This window comes from Botrytis byssoidea, assembly GCF_014898295.1.
Source record: "Botrytis byssoidea strain MUCL 94 chromosome Unknown BBYS_002, whole genome shotgun sequence".
In the NCBI taxonomy this organism is placed as follows: Eukaryota; Fungi; Ascomycota; class Leotiomycetes; order Helotiales; family Sclerotiniaceae; genus Botrytis; species Botrytis byssoidea.
In genome coordinates, this window is record NW_024065843.1 from 555,593 (window position 1) to 568,892 (window position 13,300).

Here is a 13,300-nt window from a genome sequence, read left to right on the forward strand (position 1 = left end):
GGGTATTTACCGGTGCAGGTGAGCTGGGTTGATATTTATATTTATATCTTTTCATTTCACTTTACTTTACTTGTTGCTGCATATACTCTAATAAAGCCGAAGCATTCATATCAACGGGTTCTCGACTACCGACTCGGGGCAATATGAAACTGAGCTTGGCGTTTGTATCTACTCCCTTGGAATCTTTTGGCATTAGACGATTCTATAGTGATTATATACGTGTGTACATGTAGACATGTATTCAAACCACCTATTACAACCATCTCCATTATGTATTTCCTCTATCAACCCCCATCACATCTATCATACACGGGAAAGAAAGCCAAAGCCAAAGCCAAAACACAATTTCCATATCTCCATCTCCATTTCCATATCTCCATTTCCATATCTCCATCCTAATTCTCATCCCCATCCCCATCACCATCCCCATCCCCATTACCTCACCTCCTCCAACCCCCCAATTACACTCCTTCCCGCATCCCATCCCTCTGGATCTCATTACCCCTCCCAATACCAAGACCACCAACATCAATACCAACACCACTTCCACTTCCAATTCCAATTCCAATTCACATATACCATCACAAACCCCAATAATATTCTCTCTCTTTTTTTTCATGCATTATGCATGATATGACATTCAATAGGTAGGTATGTATATCAATAAGAAGTGAATGGATGTGCACTCACATCACAGTCACAAACAAATCATAGACTACAAATCACAAGCTATGAGCTATCGAGTAGTTAAACGTCATATAAGATACCTAGGAGAACAATGTAAGGAAGATTTACATCTCCTCTCTTCATCCATCATATCATCATATCATCTGTTCATCCCTACTAATTTCCACTCTTCACTTTTCACTTCCCAAGCATCATCAACTTGTAACAATATTCTCCTCTGTAATCTGAACTCCTATGGCCATCTCAGAGATCCACTGTACATGCTACATCTCTTGAAGATATCTAAACTCATATCCGTATCTAATACTCAAAAATCCATGATATCTACCTACCTACCTACCTATACTTAACTTGCAAAGTCCAGTTTTCACACACACACACACACACTCTCTCTCTCTCTCCACACATCAACCCATACATTCCTACAGAGAACACCCTTCCCAATTCACACCTCTCCATCTCGCAGATCGCTCATACAACACATCAAATCTCATCTCATCAGATTCCCAAATTCCAAATTCCAAATTCCCAACCTCCAACCTCCAACCTCCAACCTCCAACCTCCAGATCAACCAATAATTCCATCACCATCTATCCAGAATGCGTTCACTATACATATAAACACCAATACCATACCATCTACCTAGTATTCATCACACACTTAAACGCCAATCCAATCCCAACCCACCTATAAATCCTCACCTTCCCATACCTTTCCACCCCATCCCTTCCCATCCCCTTCCATTCCCACACCACTTTGAAAACCTCTCTCTCATTACATCATACATCTCCCATCCCCATAACTCCCCTTCTCAACTTCCATCCACCTTCCAAATCCCCCATCCCCAAAATCGCGGCGTACATAATCCGGGGTACATATTTCTCCATGCCACTTCACAATCCACAATCCAAAATCCATACACCAACCCACTTTCCACTTCCACTTCCCACTTCCAACCCCATACCTCTAGCTAATCGGTCCTTTAGATCTTACCTACCTACCTAGTAATTAACACATGATTAGCATGTGTTCATACATACCTACATTCAAGTGGATCTATCTCGGGCTTTCGTTATAAATGCGAATGTTTAATTGGGGGGGATTACTTACTGGTTTCTTTACAAGGTCAATCAAGAGTGGGTGAAGTATTAAGATCACGGGATGATTCAAAAGAAACCAATCACAGGATTACAATACACAAATACTCAACAGAAATATAAACTATCCAGTTAAATTAGAAATATCATCTCATCTCATCTTGTCTTATATCAATACAATACAATTTCTTAAACGAGAATAATGATCCATCCCATCATCAAGCCAAAACCTAAGCCGAAACCCCATATCTCCATTCACCGTAATACATCCCATAACAAGTCATTCTCTCAAGTCTCAAGTCTTATCAATGGAACTCATAGTTCCAAAGTAGGTGTGACACCCTTGACTCTTCCAATAACTTGACTAGCAGCATACTTTGGAATGACTTCATCATCATGAAGCATCTCAAATTCTTCAGTAGCATCTCTACCCATGAAGTTCATAAGAGCTTGTGGTCCACCTGGATGTTCATCTAACCAATCCGATACATCCATAACGACACCCTTAACCACAACCCATAAATCTTCTTTCTTGTTATGTTTGGCTACTTCTTCCATTGTGAATTCTTTTTCTGGAATTTTGAATTCGGATGGTTTAGTTGGCTTGCTAACTTTCCCTGGATCAGATGAGTCTGCACCATTTTTCATGACTGGACCGGCTGATGTTTGGGATTGTTGAGCTACTTTGTCGCCACTACCAGAAGATTGGCTATCCCATTCAACGGAGATCTTGCCAGGTTGCGATGGATCAATGTGAAGGGAAATTTGACCAAGACGTGATGCAGGGCCAAGGTTACCCTTGAGAGCATTTTGGAAAAGGTAATTGCTAGCGGAATCACCTGCCACACGTCCGTAGACAACACAACCAAGTAAAGATGATCCACCGAGACGATTGGCACCATGAACACCTCCTGCCAATTCACCACAGGCATAAAGACCTTCAAATGGTTTGCCTTCTTGGTTAAGAATTTGTGCATCTGCGTTAATCTCGATACCACCCATGGTGAAATGAAGAACTGGCTCCATAACAGCAACGTGGAAGTCATCATCAATATCAACTGGTCCATTGTGGAAAAACTTCTTGCCATATGGATCCTTCTCTTTGCCTTCGGCGATTTTGTTGTATTTTTTAAAGGTTCCTTGAAGATGATCTGGTGTACAACCAATCTCCTTTGCCAATTCCTTACCAGTCATCTTCTTCATGAGACCACGACCAGAGTAATGACGGGTGTGGAAGTCAAGAACATTTGATGCCTTGGAGTTGAGAATGAGACGAACTGGGAATTTTCCCTTGTCCTTTTCTTTCCACATCTCACCGGAGACGTAATCTCTGTGGCCAAGTTCGTCACAGAAACGATCACCATCACCATTCAAGAGAAGACCTCCCTCTCCACGAAGAGCCTCAGCGGCCAAGAACTTCCACTTAGATCCAGGATCCTTAGGGTCAACAAGACCAGTTGGATGTACCTGAACTTTGTCCATATCGATTCCATTACCACCAATAGCCATGACCATCTTTTGACCATCACCAGTAGCGTGTACACCGTTGGTAGATGCCAAGTCATAAGTATCAGGTCTGTGCTTCTTGAGTAGAGATGTTTCTGTGAAATCTGCTGCGTATCCACCAGTGGCCAAAACGACTGGTCCTTCAACAAATGAAGGTTCTCCACCGAATTCATAATTGACACCGGTAATCTTGTTTCCTTCCTTCTTCAGTCCTGTAACTCGTGCCTTTTTGATGATTTGTACACGTTCGGGTTCTGCTTCAGCGAGTTCCTCTAGCCTTTGCATTAAAGCATATGTGATGGCCATACCAGGGAATTTCGCATCGTGTCCACGGTGAGTTCTTGGATGTGAGTGACCACTGAGTCAGTTAGTAAATGTTTGAACAGTTGATGTGCAAGTCTTTGCTTACCCTAGTCGTGATACGAGAGTCAAATCTAATCCGAATACATCTTGAAGCCACTCAACGGCGGCAGCAGACTTGTATGTCAAGACCTTGATCAAGTCCGGCCTTGCCTTATCTCTTGCCGATTTCAGTGTGTCATCGTAGAATTGCTTTACACTGTCTTGAATCTTTTGGTCGACTTGAGTTCGAGTAAGTGCTCCATTGATACCGGAGGTAGCCTCTGTTTATACATTAGCAAATTATCTGCAAATCAAGAATTTTTCTACTTACTTGTCGAGTTTCCACCAAAGAAGGCTTCATGTAGCAGTTAGCATGTGTTTGATGATCAACGCGAGAGAGAGTGGCGCAAAGTGTGTCTCAGCAATTCAGACCGATCTTTGGTCGAAAGTGACGTGAAGTGTACTAAACACTATCGCGAGTTCAACTTGCCTTGTTTATCTAGAACAACGACGTTGCCACCGGCCAGGTAAATAGTATGTGCAGCACTCAAGCCAGAAACTACAGTCAACATTAGCTTCAGTACACTTTCAAAGGACAAAGGTAATCAAACATACGACCACCGCCAACGACAATTACTCTAGGCGCCATTTTAATTAGAATTGTATGTAGAGAAGGTGATGAGAGGGTGATAAATGTCTTGAGAAAGAGAGTTTAGAGGATAAATAATGGAAGGAATCTTAGAGAATGGGTTGTTGGGGGTTTTGTGTTAAATGTAATAGCGCTCTCGTCTCTCCGCTGGAATGGGTGCCGAGGCATTACGGGTCCAAGTTTTAGCTTGGAGCTAAGGTGCTAAGCAAGAAAAGTAAGTTCCTGATTCGCTCAAATTCTCTCGAATGTTTATGTCAGCATACGAAACTGGAGAAAATTTATGGGGTTTGAACGGTCAAAATTTCCGGAAACGATGTTGATACAATAATTTAATGGGGTTCAATATAGTTTGAGCTGGAAGTTGTCTAATGTAAAGTCCGCAGTCAAAAATGAAAACAGCAACATGGTTTTAGGAAGTTTGGATAGACATATTCGTTCTCATAAGGTTGGTGACACTCGGATACTTAGACATTGTTTGAAATCGGTCTGTAACGATATCACGAGTCAGATTACAATAATACAAAGAGAAGAGGCGGGTATCGAGCATGTGAAAGCCGGTAAGAGCTAAGCCCCACAAATTCAATGTTAAGGTTACTCCAGGTTTCCAATGCATCAGATGATTTGATCTCAGGTTATTTTATTCCTTTCAGCAGGAATATCGACAGAATTTGATTGAAAGATTATTTACATGTGAATGAAGTTGGATGGTGCTAGGTTTGAGGATACCCGAGTAGCTGACTGAGCCGAGTAAATGCATTCACTATTGAAGGGGTACAGTTAAAGAGGTGCTGGTTGTTATTTACTTTACTTGACAGTTCCAACTCAATCGATGTACCTAGATATGCGTACTTGGTGTTAACCATAAACTTAGCTAATCGTAACTTTTCTAAGATCGTCTCGAGAGCTCTATATACTTCAGATGTTCCTTTCAAATCTGTCTAGGCGAGTTAGGCTATCTTGTAGAAAATCGGTGTGGTCTGGACATTCTTGCATCTTGAGGTTTCAAAGAACTAGGGCCTTACTTTCAAAGCTACTTTGTTAATCACTTATTAGGCTTTACTGGCTTTTGTGAACTCCGGTGATACAAGTTGATGAGAGTAGCTATATATCCATCTGCTGCTGTGTGATATAGGTTGAATTCAAAGAAATGTACCTGATCACGTGTTTATTCTGCTAGCTGATGTGGGCTGATGAAGTGGGCGGAGACGATCAATGTTAATTCGTCATCCCGCATTTCTATATCAAGATATCAAGATTTGGGCCAAATAACGAAATCCATAAATAACAATAACAACAATAAGGATGAAATACACGTCCTCAATGTCATTTCTTCTGACAATATTCTTTGCTGCTACGATTTCAGGTAAAGATATTCAAGGACTTCTGTCAGACAACAATCTTGGTCCCTCGATGCCTCCTAACTCAGAACCGTCTTCTGATCCCATCGGTGGAGGTGATACAATCATTCTATCAGATGTTCTAGGCAGAGATCGAAGCATCAATATATTCGCTGGATTTACAAGAGATATAGCCCCTATAAGTCAGCGATTTGCTGATGGTGGCCAAAATACAACCATTCTTGCCCCAGTCAATTCTGCAATAATGGCTCTACCTCGAAAACCATGGGAAGACCCAGAAGATTATGACAAACTTGGAGCCAATGCATATGAGGGTGAAGATGGAGAAGAGAGGGCGCATAAGAATCTGCGAAGATTTGTGGAAGCTCACATCATTCCTGCGAGTCCATGGAAGGAAGGGGAGAAAGTTAAGACTTTAGTTGGAGATGAGGTCTGGTGGGAGAATAAAGACGGAGTGAAACGAGTGAGTTTGATTTTGAAATATGTTACCTGTGCTTACTGACCTCTTTCGTAGTTGCAACCTGGAAATATTGAGGTCTCAAGCATGGCAGGTGACGTCCACAACGGGCAAGTCTGGATATTGAAGAATGTGAGAAATTATGCATAGAAACTGCTTGGGCATTACTTGCAGAGATTGGCTTTACTTGGACTTGGGAATCAAAGTGTTAGTAAATTCGACTGGGCACACATATAGGGGGTTTTGCCCTTGACGTCGCATATCATGATATTAATAATAATAAATATTTTGTCTTCGAAATGTCCACGTGCGTTACATGGTGATGATTACATCATTTTCACCCTGAAAATTATCAAAAAACATTGCAATATCGAATCAATCAACAGTGTCTCCATAATAGCTTGATCTTGCAATGACATTGAAAATGGAATGTGCTTCAGTGAATACAAATGATATGTCAAATATCAGTGGGCCTGCCTGATTAACAATTGACAGCCTCGCCTTCCCTACCTAGTTTTACTCAGCCTTGAAGCATTAGCGGTAATCGCCGGCACGCTAAGGGAAATCATCATTGCGATCATTTGGAAATTCTCATAACTCAGTGTCGACATCTCGCTTGCTATTCGTTTTGATTGATGAATTTAGAGGGATAGTTAGTTATTGCAATAGAGATATATCTCGGAATCATACTGGAAATTAGATTCACTTCTATGGAACGGCATTAGTGGTTTTTACTCCATTGCGCCGGAGCATAAAGCCTTGCGCGTACTTGCAAGCTACTTGGTCAGTACCTCTTCGTTCATCGTTGAGTCAATATTCACTTCGCATTCATGATCAGAATTAGAGCTAGTGATATGAGATTTCAAAACTCCTCGTTTATGAATGAGCTAACATCTAATACTTTCCAAAGTTAGCTTATCGAGGAATCAATCGAGAATCATATCAGCCAACTAGAAACAAAACGTTATGAATAATCAACCACATAACGGACCTCCAAATTTCGATCGAGATCGAGATATGGAAGAACAACTCAGACAACGTGCTTTACAGCATAAGCAGGAAGAAATCACGGCGCAGCGCGAGCGTGAACTTGAGAGGCAAGAAAGAGATCGGCAACACAGAGAACAACAATATCAACCCGCACCTCCTCATCAGAGCAACACCGGCAGCATTCCCTTGCATCAACCTGTTGCGAACCGGACAACTACAGCAATGCATAGTCCAGGAGGGATTCTTGCTACCCATGGTACCCCATTAGGAGCTCCAAGCGGACCTGTGAACGCCTTTGGAGGACCGCTTCATAATGATGCAGCACGCACTTTGCAACATCATGCTCAAAACTCTGCGCAGCAACCCCTCCAGCAATCCATATTTGGCTCCGAACCTATCTTCAGCCGTGGTTCAGGTGGCCCCCAGTCAAATGTGCCACTTGGAGTACCAGATGTTGGCTTTGGCAGGCCACAACTAGTTCCACGAGAGACGACTCAACAAGAAGTAGCAGCCGCGAGGTTGATGCCATTCACACCTGTTACACCTGGTCATCAAATGCCTGGGCCAGCTAGTCTGACACAAGTTGGCCAACAGCCAATTCTCAATGTAAGTTTCCAGCGAAAATTGTCTTTGTTGCCCATGGGTGTTTGGGTATGCCCAAGCTATTACGCAAGTCTAATTCCTTGTAGGATGCTCTTAGTTATCTCGACCAAGTCAAAGTTCAGTTTTCAGATCAACCTGACGTTTATAATCGGTTTCTTGATATCATGAAAGACTTCAAAAGTCAAGCGTAAGCTATATTTACTTTATCAGCCTTGCACATTAGGTTTTGTTGCGACAGCATGTCCTATCCATATTCTAACTCTTAGTTCACCTTTAGCATCGATACTCCGGGTGTTATCAATCGGGTTTCCGAACTATTTGCAGGCCATCCAAATTTAATTCAAGGCTTCAATACATTTCTACCACCTGGATATAGAATTGAGTGCGGTGCCGACAACAATCCAAATACAATTAGAGTCACGACTCCAATGGGAACGACTGTTCAATCGATTCCTGGAGCTGGTCGTGTACTTGGCGAAACCGTAGTCAGCCACGGCAGCGGCGCGAACGGCTTTTACAATCCTCAACGCCCAGGAAATTGGCAGCAACAACCCCAGCATAGCATCGAAAGTCCAGAAGCCGTGTTTAGCCCACCTCACCAGAATGCTGCGGTTCCTTATGGTCACAATCAAGCGCAAATTGTACCATACGACGCACAAACGCAAGCGCAAGCGGCAGCCGCGGCAGCCGCGGCCGCAGCTCATCAACAACAACAGCGAGGTGTTTCTCAGTTGACTAACGCTGTCAGTGCAACTTTAGGTCAACCACCGAGAAACACGCAAACCCCAACGCCGGGCGGTAGCTCTGGTAATCTGAACGGTTCCAGTGCGCAAGCGGGCATGGAAAAGCGTGGCCCGGTTGAGTTTAATCATGCAATAAGCTATGTTAACAAAATCAAGGTATGAACTGATAATCATTCTACCAATTGTTTTCGAAAATATACTGATCACTTACTCTAGAACCGTTTCCAAGACAAACCTGAAATCTATAAACAGTTTCTCGAAATTCTCCAAACGTACCAACGCGAGTCTAAACCTATTCAGGACGTTTACAGTCAGGTAACTACCTTGTTTGGTACGGCGCCAGATCTTCTTGAAGATTTCAAACAATTTCTTCCAGAATCAGCTGCACAAGCAAAAGCTGCTAAGGAGGCGGCAGAGGAAGCAACGGCAATGCCAGATTCTTCTCAGAGTGCTCAACTTGGAAATAGAGGTCCTACAGGAGATCCCAAACTCCCAATTATGGGAAACTTTCCCATCCCTGTATCTACTAATGGCAAAACAGAAAAAAAGCGCAAGCCTCTCACTCAAGGAACCAATTCGCAAATGGGTAATGGAGGAGAAGGCTCTGTTCGCGGCGCTGGCCAACAACAACCCAACAAGGTAATTTAGGCTTCAAGCTATTTTATTAAAAACCCATTATTTATTGAGACATTTACTTAATACTTTGATTTGATAGCGATCGAAAACCCATCATAACAGTAAACCACAAGCTGCTGATGCAGCTGCGGTATCTCCGACCTTGACACCGATCGTACCCGAACCACTTCCTCCCGCATCGATGTCTGCCGCGAGTTCTGAAGAATTGGCTTTCTTCGATCGCGTGAAGAAATATATTGGCAATAAGTCCACTATGAATGAGTTTTTGAAGCTCTGTAACCTGTTCTCACAAGACTTGATAGATCGAAACGTCCTCGTATTCAAAGTTCACAATTTTATTGGTGGAAGTGCGGATCTGATGAATTGGTTCAAAGCCTTTGTCAATTACGAAGGAGTCGACGAGGTTATCGACAATCGCCCAAAGGCGCCGACAGGAAGGGTTGCATTGAGTAATTGTCGAGGTTTGGGGCCAAGTTATCGCTTGTTACCGAAAAGAGCAAGTTTCCCTCTCCCTCTATACTTCTAGCTTCGAATTATTCATTCATCAATTCCCAGATAGTGGATATGTTCGTCAGGCCAGAGCCCTTTGCTAATACCAATGACAGGAACGATTGAAGCCTTGTAGTGGTCGAGATGAGATGTGCCAAGCCGTTCTTAACGACGACTGGGCTTCACATCCTACATGGGCGTCAGAAGATTCGGGTTTCGTAGCTCATCGAAAGAACATTTTTGAGGAAGGTCTTCACCGCATCGAAGAAGAGCGTCACGATTACGATTTCAACATTGAATGTAACGCCAAAGTAATACAACTTCTTGAACCAATCGCACAGCAGATCGTTGCCATGGATCCAGCTGAGAGACAGAACTTCCGCATGCCCAACACCGCTGGTCCAAACCAAGCTATTTACAAGCGTGTATTGAAAAAGATCTACGGTGCAGAGAAAGGTCCACAAGTTGTTACCGATCTAATTCAAGATCCTTGCGCTGTGTTACCTGTAATTTTAGCACGACTCAAGCAGAAGGATGAAGAATGGACCTTTACAAGAGTAAGTATCCTATATCCCAGCAATGTAGCATCGCTAATATAAGTATCAGCGTGAATGGAATCCTGTTTGGGGTGCACAAGGTGGTGTTATGTACCTGAAAAGTCTTGATCACATGGGCATTCACGTCAAGCAAGCCGACAAAAAACATTTTGCTGCAAAGCATTTAGTGGATTCTATTAAGACCAAACACGAAGAACAGCGACGCCTTAGAAGCTCGAGAGGCCCCACGCCAAAATATCAGTACTCGTACCAATTTGCTGATCAAGAGGTCATTTGCCAGCTTTTACATATCATGATCGTCTATACCTGCAATGCAAGCCAACACAGTAGTTCCGAGCGTCGACGCATTTCGGACTTCTTTGAGAAGTTTGTATCTACATTCTTTGACTTACCCGAGGATCTTGTTGCACTTCACACTGCTGACATTGATCGTGGAACTCCTGATGATGATTACGAAGATATTGCCCCGGCTGAGCTTACTAATGGCCGAGGTAGGCGACCAGTAAATGGAAAGAAAGCAGACCTACGACGAGGAGTACTTGATAAAGGTCGCAATGGCACAAGAGGACGGGGACAGAAGGAAGACAGCGCTACTGGCAGTAAAGAATCTACACCGGATGTCGATTCTAACATGGATGAAGAAGTCAACGAAGCAGCTGATGATAGAGCTATCACCGAAGTCACTAACGAGCGTTGGGCTGCTGTTCCAGGTGCGGTTGCTGTCCAAGGAACAAAACCTCTCGAATCTGACGACTTGGAAATGAAAGCGGATCAACCATTTCAACGTGATTGGTACAATCTTTATTGCAACCAAACCATTTTTGTATTCTTCAGCGTTTTCCAAACTCTTTATCAAAGACTCAAGGACATTAAAGACGCAGAGAGTTCTGCAAGAGCAGAAATGGAACGTGCGAAGAGTGGCAAACCTGCAAAACAAATTGGGTTGCTAAGCGACAGGACTGATGATTTTACTAGTATCGAAGATGGCGAGTCTTGCTTCTCAAAAGTCCTGAGCATTGTCGAAAAATTTATCAAGGGCGAATATGATGACACTAAATACCAAGACTACCTCCGCCGTTACTACTTGCAGACGGGATGGAAGATATATACCATAAGCGATCTTCTTAAGACTCTTTGTCGCCTTGGCTCCACCTGCTCATCTCCCGATGCCAAGGAAAAGACTCCGGATCTCATTGAACAATTTTTACGCAACAGAGAGTCGAAAGAAACATCGTATAATATTGAGATTAATCTACGGAAACAAGCCGATAAATACATCAAAGATTCAGAATTATTCTTGATCAGATGGGTAAGTAATTTATGGTTCCATTTTACAAGTATCTACTAACAGGATATTAGTACCCCAAAAAGAATGAAGCGACATCACAGTGGGTCCATCGAGACGAAACCACATTCGATCTTGATATCATGCAACGAAAGGAGCGTTGGCAGTATTATACATCTTCTTATGTCCGTATCGAACCGACCGAAGGCGTGCCCCGTAGACTTCTTCGCAAGAGTCTCCTTACCCGCAATCTACCATCAGGAGATACGGATTCTGAAGATGGTTCTAATCAACGTAAACCTCTTGTTTGGGGCGAGGATCTAACACTCAGAATCTGCGTCAATAGTTACAAGATCATCTACAAGGAACCCGGCGTGGAATACTTCATTTATGCCGATAAAGCTCTAGGCGGTGGTGAAGAAGGTGAGACTAGACAAAGATTGAAGAAGGTTGAGGAATCGAGAAATCAAAGATTTCATGAGAAATTTGGAATGAACAATCGATGGATGAAGGAAAAGAGCCACGAAGAAGTTAGTAGGATCAATCAAGAATTTAGAAAATGGGTCAATGAGGGTGTTCTTCCCTCAACACAGGCTGCTGGCAGTGGCAGTGTCGTTTCTGGAGCTACATCAGCAGCACCTACTTCGACGACTGCCACAGCAGCCGTGGATAACGAAGTAGATATGGCTGATTAAGTTCAGAGGGCATTTGTTTTTTCAAGATGGGGCTGGATATGGGAGGAGTTTGGGAATAGGTTTCGTAACGACATTCTCTTTTCAGTTTTTTATTTTTCCGTTCCTTTGGTAAATCTCAAAGAGCTTGAAATTCTTCAACCACGTGGCTGTCATGGATTCATTTTGCGAAAGCTGACATGGATTCTACAAGGGGACTGAGGCATTGGACTTACTAAGGTATCAGTAGTCTCTCTCACTTCTATTTTTTAGGTAGTAAAAACTGGGTAGCTTGGGTAGGGTTTGTTTTATATGCTGTATGATAGATAATTAAAGTCCTAAAAAGATCCGTGAGTGAGGGATAGTGTGATGGTGAGAGATATGAATGTAGAGTAAGATGTGCATTGAATCATAAACTGGTTACTTTCATTCTTTGAATTTACTACCATCGTATATCGTAGGAACTTGGCTCAGGCAGGCCGCTAGTGTGGCTGTAGAGTATTTTCAGGAAAGACTGTCGTGATGGGCGACTAAAATCGCAGACCAAAATGTATTATTCTTTCCGAAGTTGGGGTCTGATTGAGGTGATTTGATTGAGATGTTGAGAGCAGGCTTAAGTACCTCAATGTGCACGAAATAAACGGAACAATAAAATCAGATTGCTTAACGTTATTCAAACTTTGGATTAATAATCAATAACTCAATATTTTCCTTTGGAACTTGAATATAAAGATCTAAAAGTCAGTAATTGGTGGAAATCATGAATCTTGTTGTATCTCTTAGACGAATTACTCTCAAAATGCGAGATCGAGATAGAGGTGCTTTTGGAGATTCTTTGATTTTGGTGGTTTGGTGTCTCAATTTTCCCGTTCACACCAAGGATGTGTGAAAACTTGGTATGCGGCACACAGTGATAACCATAGCAAGCAAATAATGTTGTTCCATTTTTTGATTGCAACGCTGCATGCAACCATTAATGGAATGTCCTCGCACCTCTTACTTGAATCGGAGGAAGGTGCGTGTTGCACCGTGCATGCATATATTGGACCTGACTACTTCAGCAATTCATCTTCATACTGAGAACCAATTGATGTCCCGGGCTACGTCAGCGTGGTAATCATACCCTGTTATCTCTCCATGCTGCGTGGCATTCTAATCACCCTCGCCAACTATTCTTATGCCGGCAATAATGGGTTTTCAGCTCGGCGGGATGGGGCAAGGGAAAGCCG

At 42.8% G+C, this 13,300-nt stretch overlaps 3 protein-coding genes across 3 annotated transcripts; 2 read left to right on the forward strand and 1 right to left on the reverse strand.

Annotated features, from left to right (window-relative positions):
• Positions 1 to 2,100: 2,100 nt before the first annotated feature.
• Positions 2,101 to 4,282, reverse strand: EAE97_000949 (uncharacterized protein; the record flags this gene model as incomplete). The annotated part of the gene is made up of 5 exons (XM_038871459.1): positions 2,101 to 3,649; positions 3,701 to 3,914; positions 3,965 to 3,988; positions 4,124 to 4,192; positions 4,249 to 4,282. The coding sequence occupies 5 exons, from the start codon at positions 4,280 to 4,282 to the stop codon at positions 2,101 to 2,103; spliced, it is 1,890 nt and encodes a 629-aa protein (XP_038737360.1).
• A 1,238-nt stretch (positions 4,283 to 5,520) lies between these two features.
• Positions 5,521 to 6,397, forward strand: EAE97_000950 (uncharacterized protein). The gene is made up of 2 exons (XM_038871460.1): positions 5,521 to 6,103; positions 6,155 to 6,397. The coding sequence occupies exons 1-2, from the start codon at positions 5,585 to 5,587 to the stop codon at positions 6,245 to 6,247; spliced, it is 612 nt and encodes a 203-aa protein (XP_038737361.1). The 5' UTR covers positions 5,521 to 5,584; the 3' UTR covers positions 6,248 to 6,397.
• Positions 6,398 to 6,690: 293 nt separating this feature from the next.
• On the forward strand, positions 6,691 to 12,493 carry EAE97_000951 (uncharacterized protein). The gene is made up of 9 exons (XM_038871461.1): positions 6,691 to 6,880; positions 7,008 to 7,693; positions 7,777 to 7,877; positions 7,968 to 8,589; positions 8,650 to 9,072; positions 9,149 to 9,565; positions 9,675 to 10,115; positions 10,165 to 11,424; positions 11,475 to 12,493. The coding sequence occupies exons 2-9, from the start codon at positions 7,064 to 7,066 to the stop codon at positions 12,093 to 12,095; spliced, it is 4,515 nt and encodes a 1,504-aa protein (XP_038737362.1). The 5' UTR covers positions 6,691 to 6,880; positions 7,008 to 7,063; the 3' UTR covers positions 12,096 to 12,493.
• Positions 12,494 to 13,300: the final 807 nt, after the last annotated feature.

What these genes read in the sequence shown, in the direction of transcription:
- EAE97_000951 (XM_038871461.1), top strand. Translation starts at nt 7,064, where the DNA reads ATGAATAATCAACCACATAACGGACCTCCAAATTTCGATCGAGATCGA. An exon ending in GCTATGTTAACAAAATCAAG is followed by an intron (nt 8,590 to 8,649) that starts GTATGAACTGAT and finishes CACTTACTCTAG; the next exon opens with AACCGTTTCCAAGACAAACC. An exon ending in ATCGCTTGTTACCGAAAAGA is followed by an intron (nt 9,566 to 9,674) that starts GCAAGTTTCCCT and finishes TACCAATGACAG; the next exon opens with GAACGATTGAAGCCTTGTAG.
- EAE97_000950 (XM_038871460.1), top strand. Translation starts at nt 5,585, where the DNA reads ATGAAATACACGTCCTCAATGTCATTTCTTCTGACAATATTCTTTGCT. An exon ending in ATAAAGACGGAGTGAAACGA is followed by an intron (nt 6,104 to 6,154) that starts GTGAGTTTGATT and finishes CCTCTTTCGTAG; the next exon opens with TTGCAACCTGGAAATATTGA.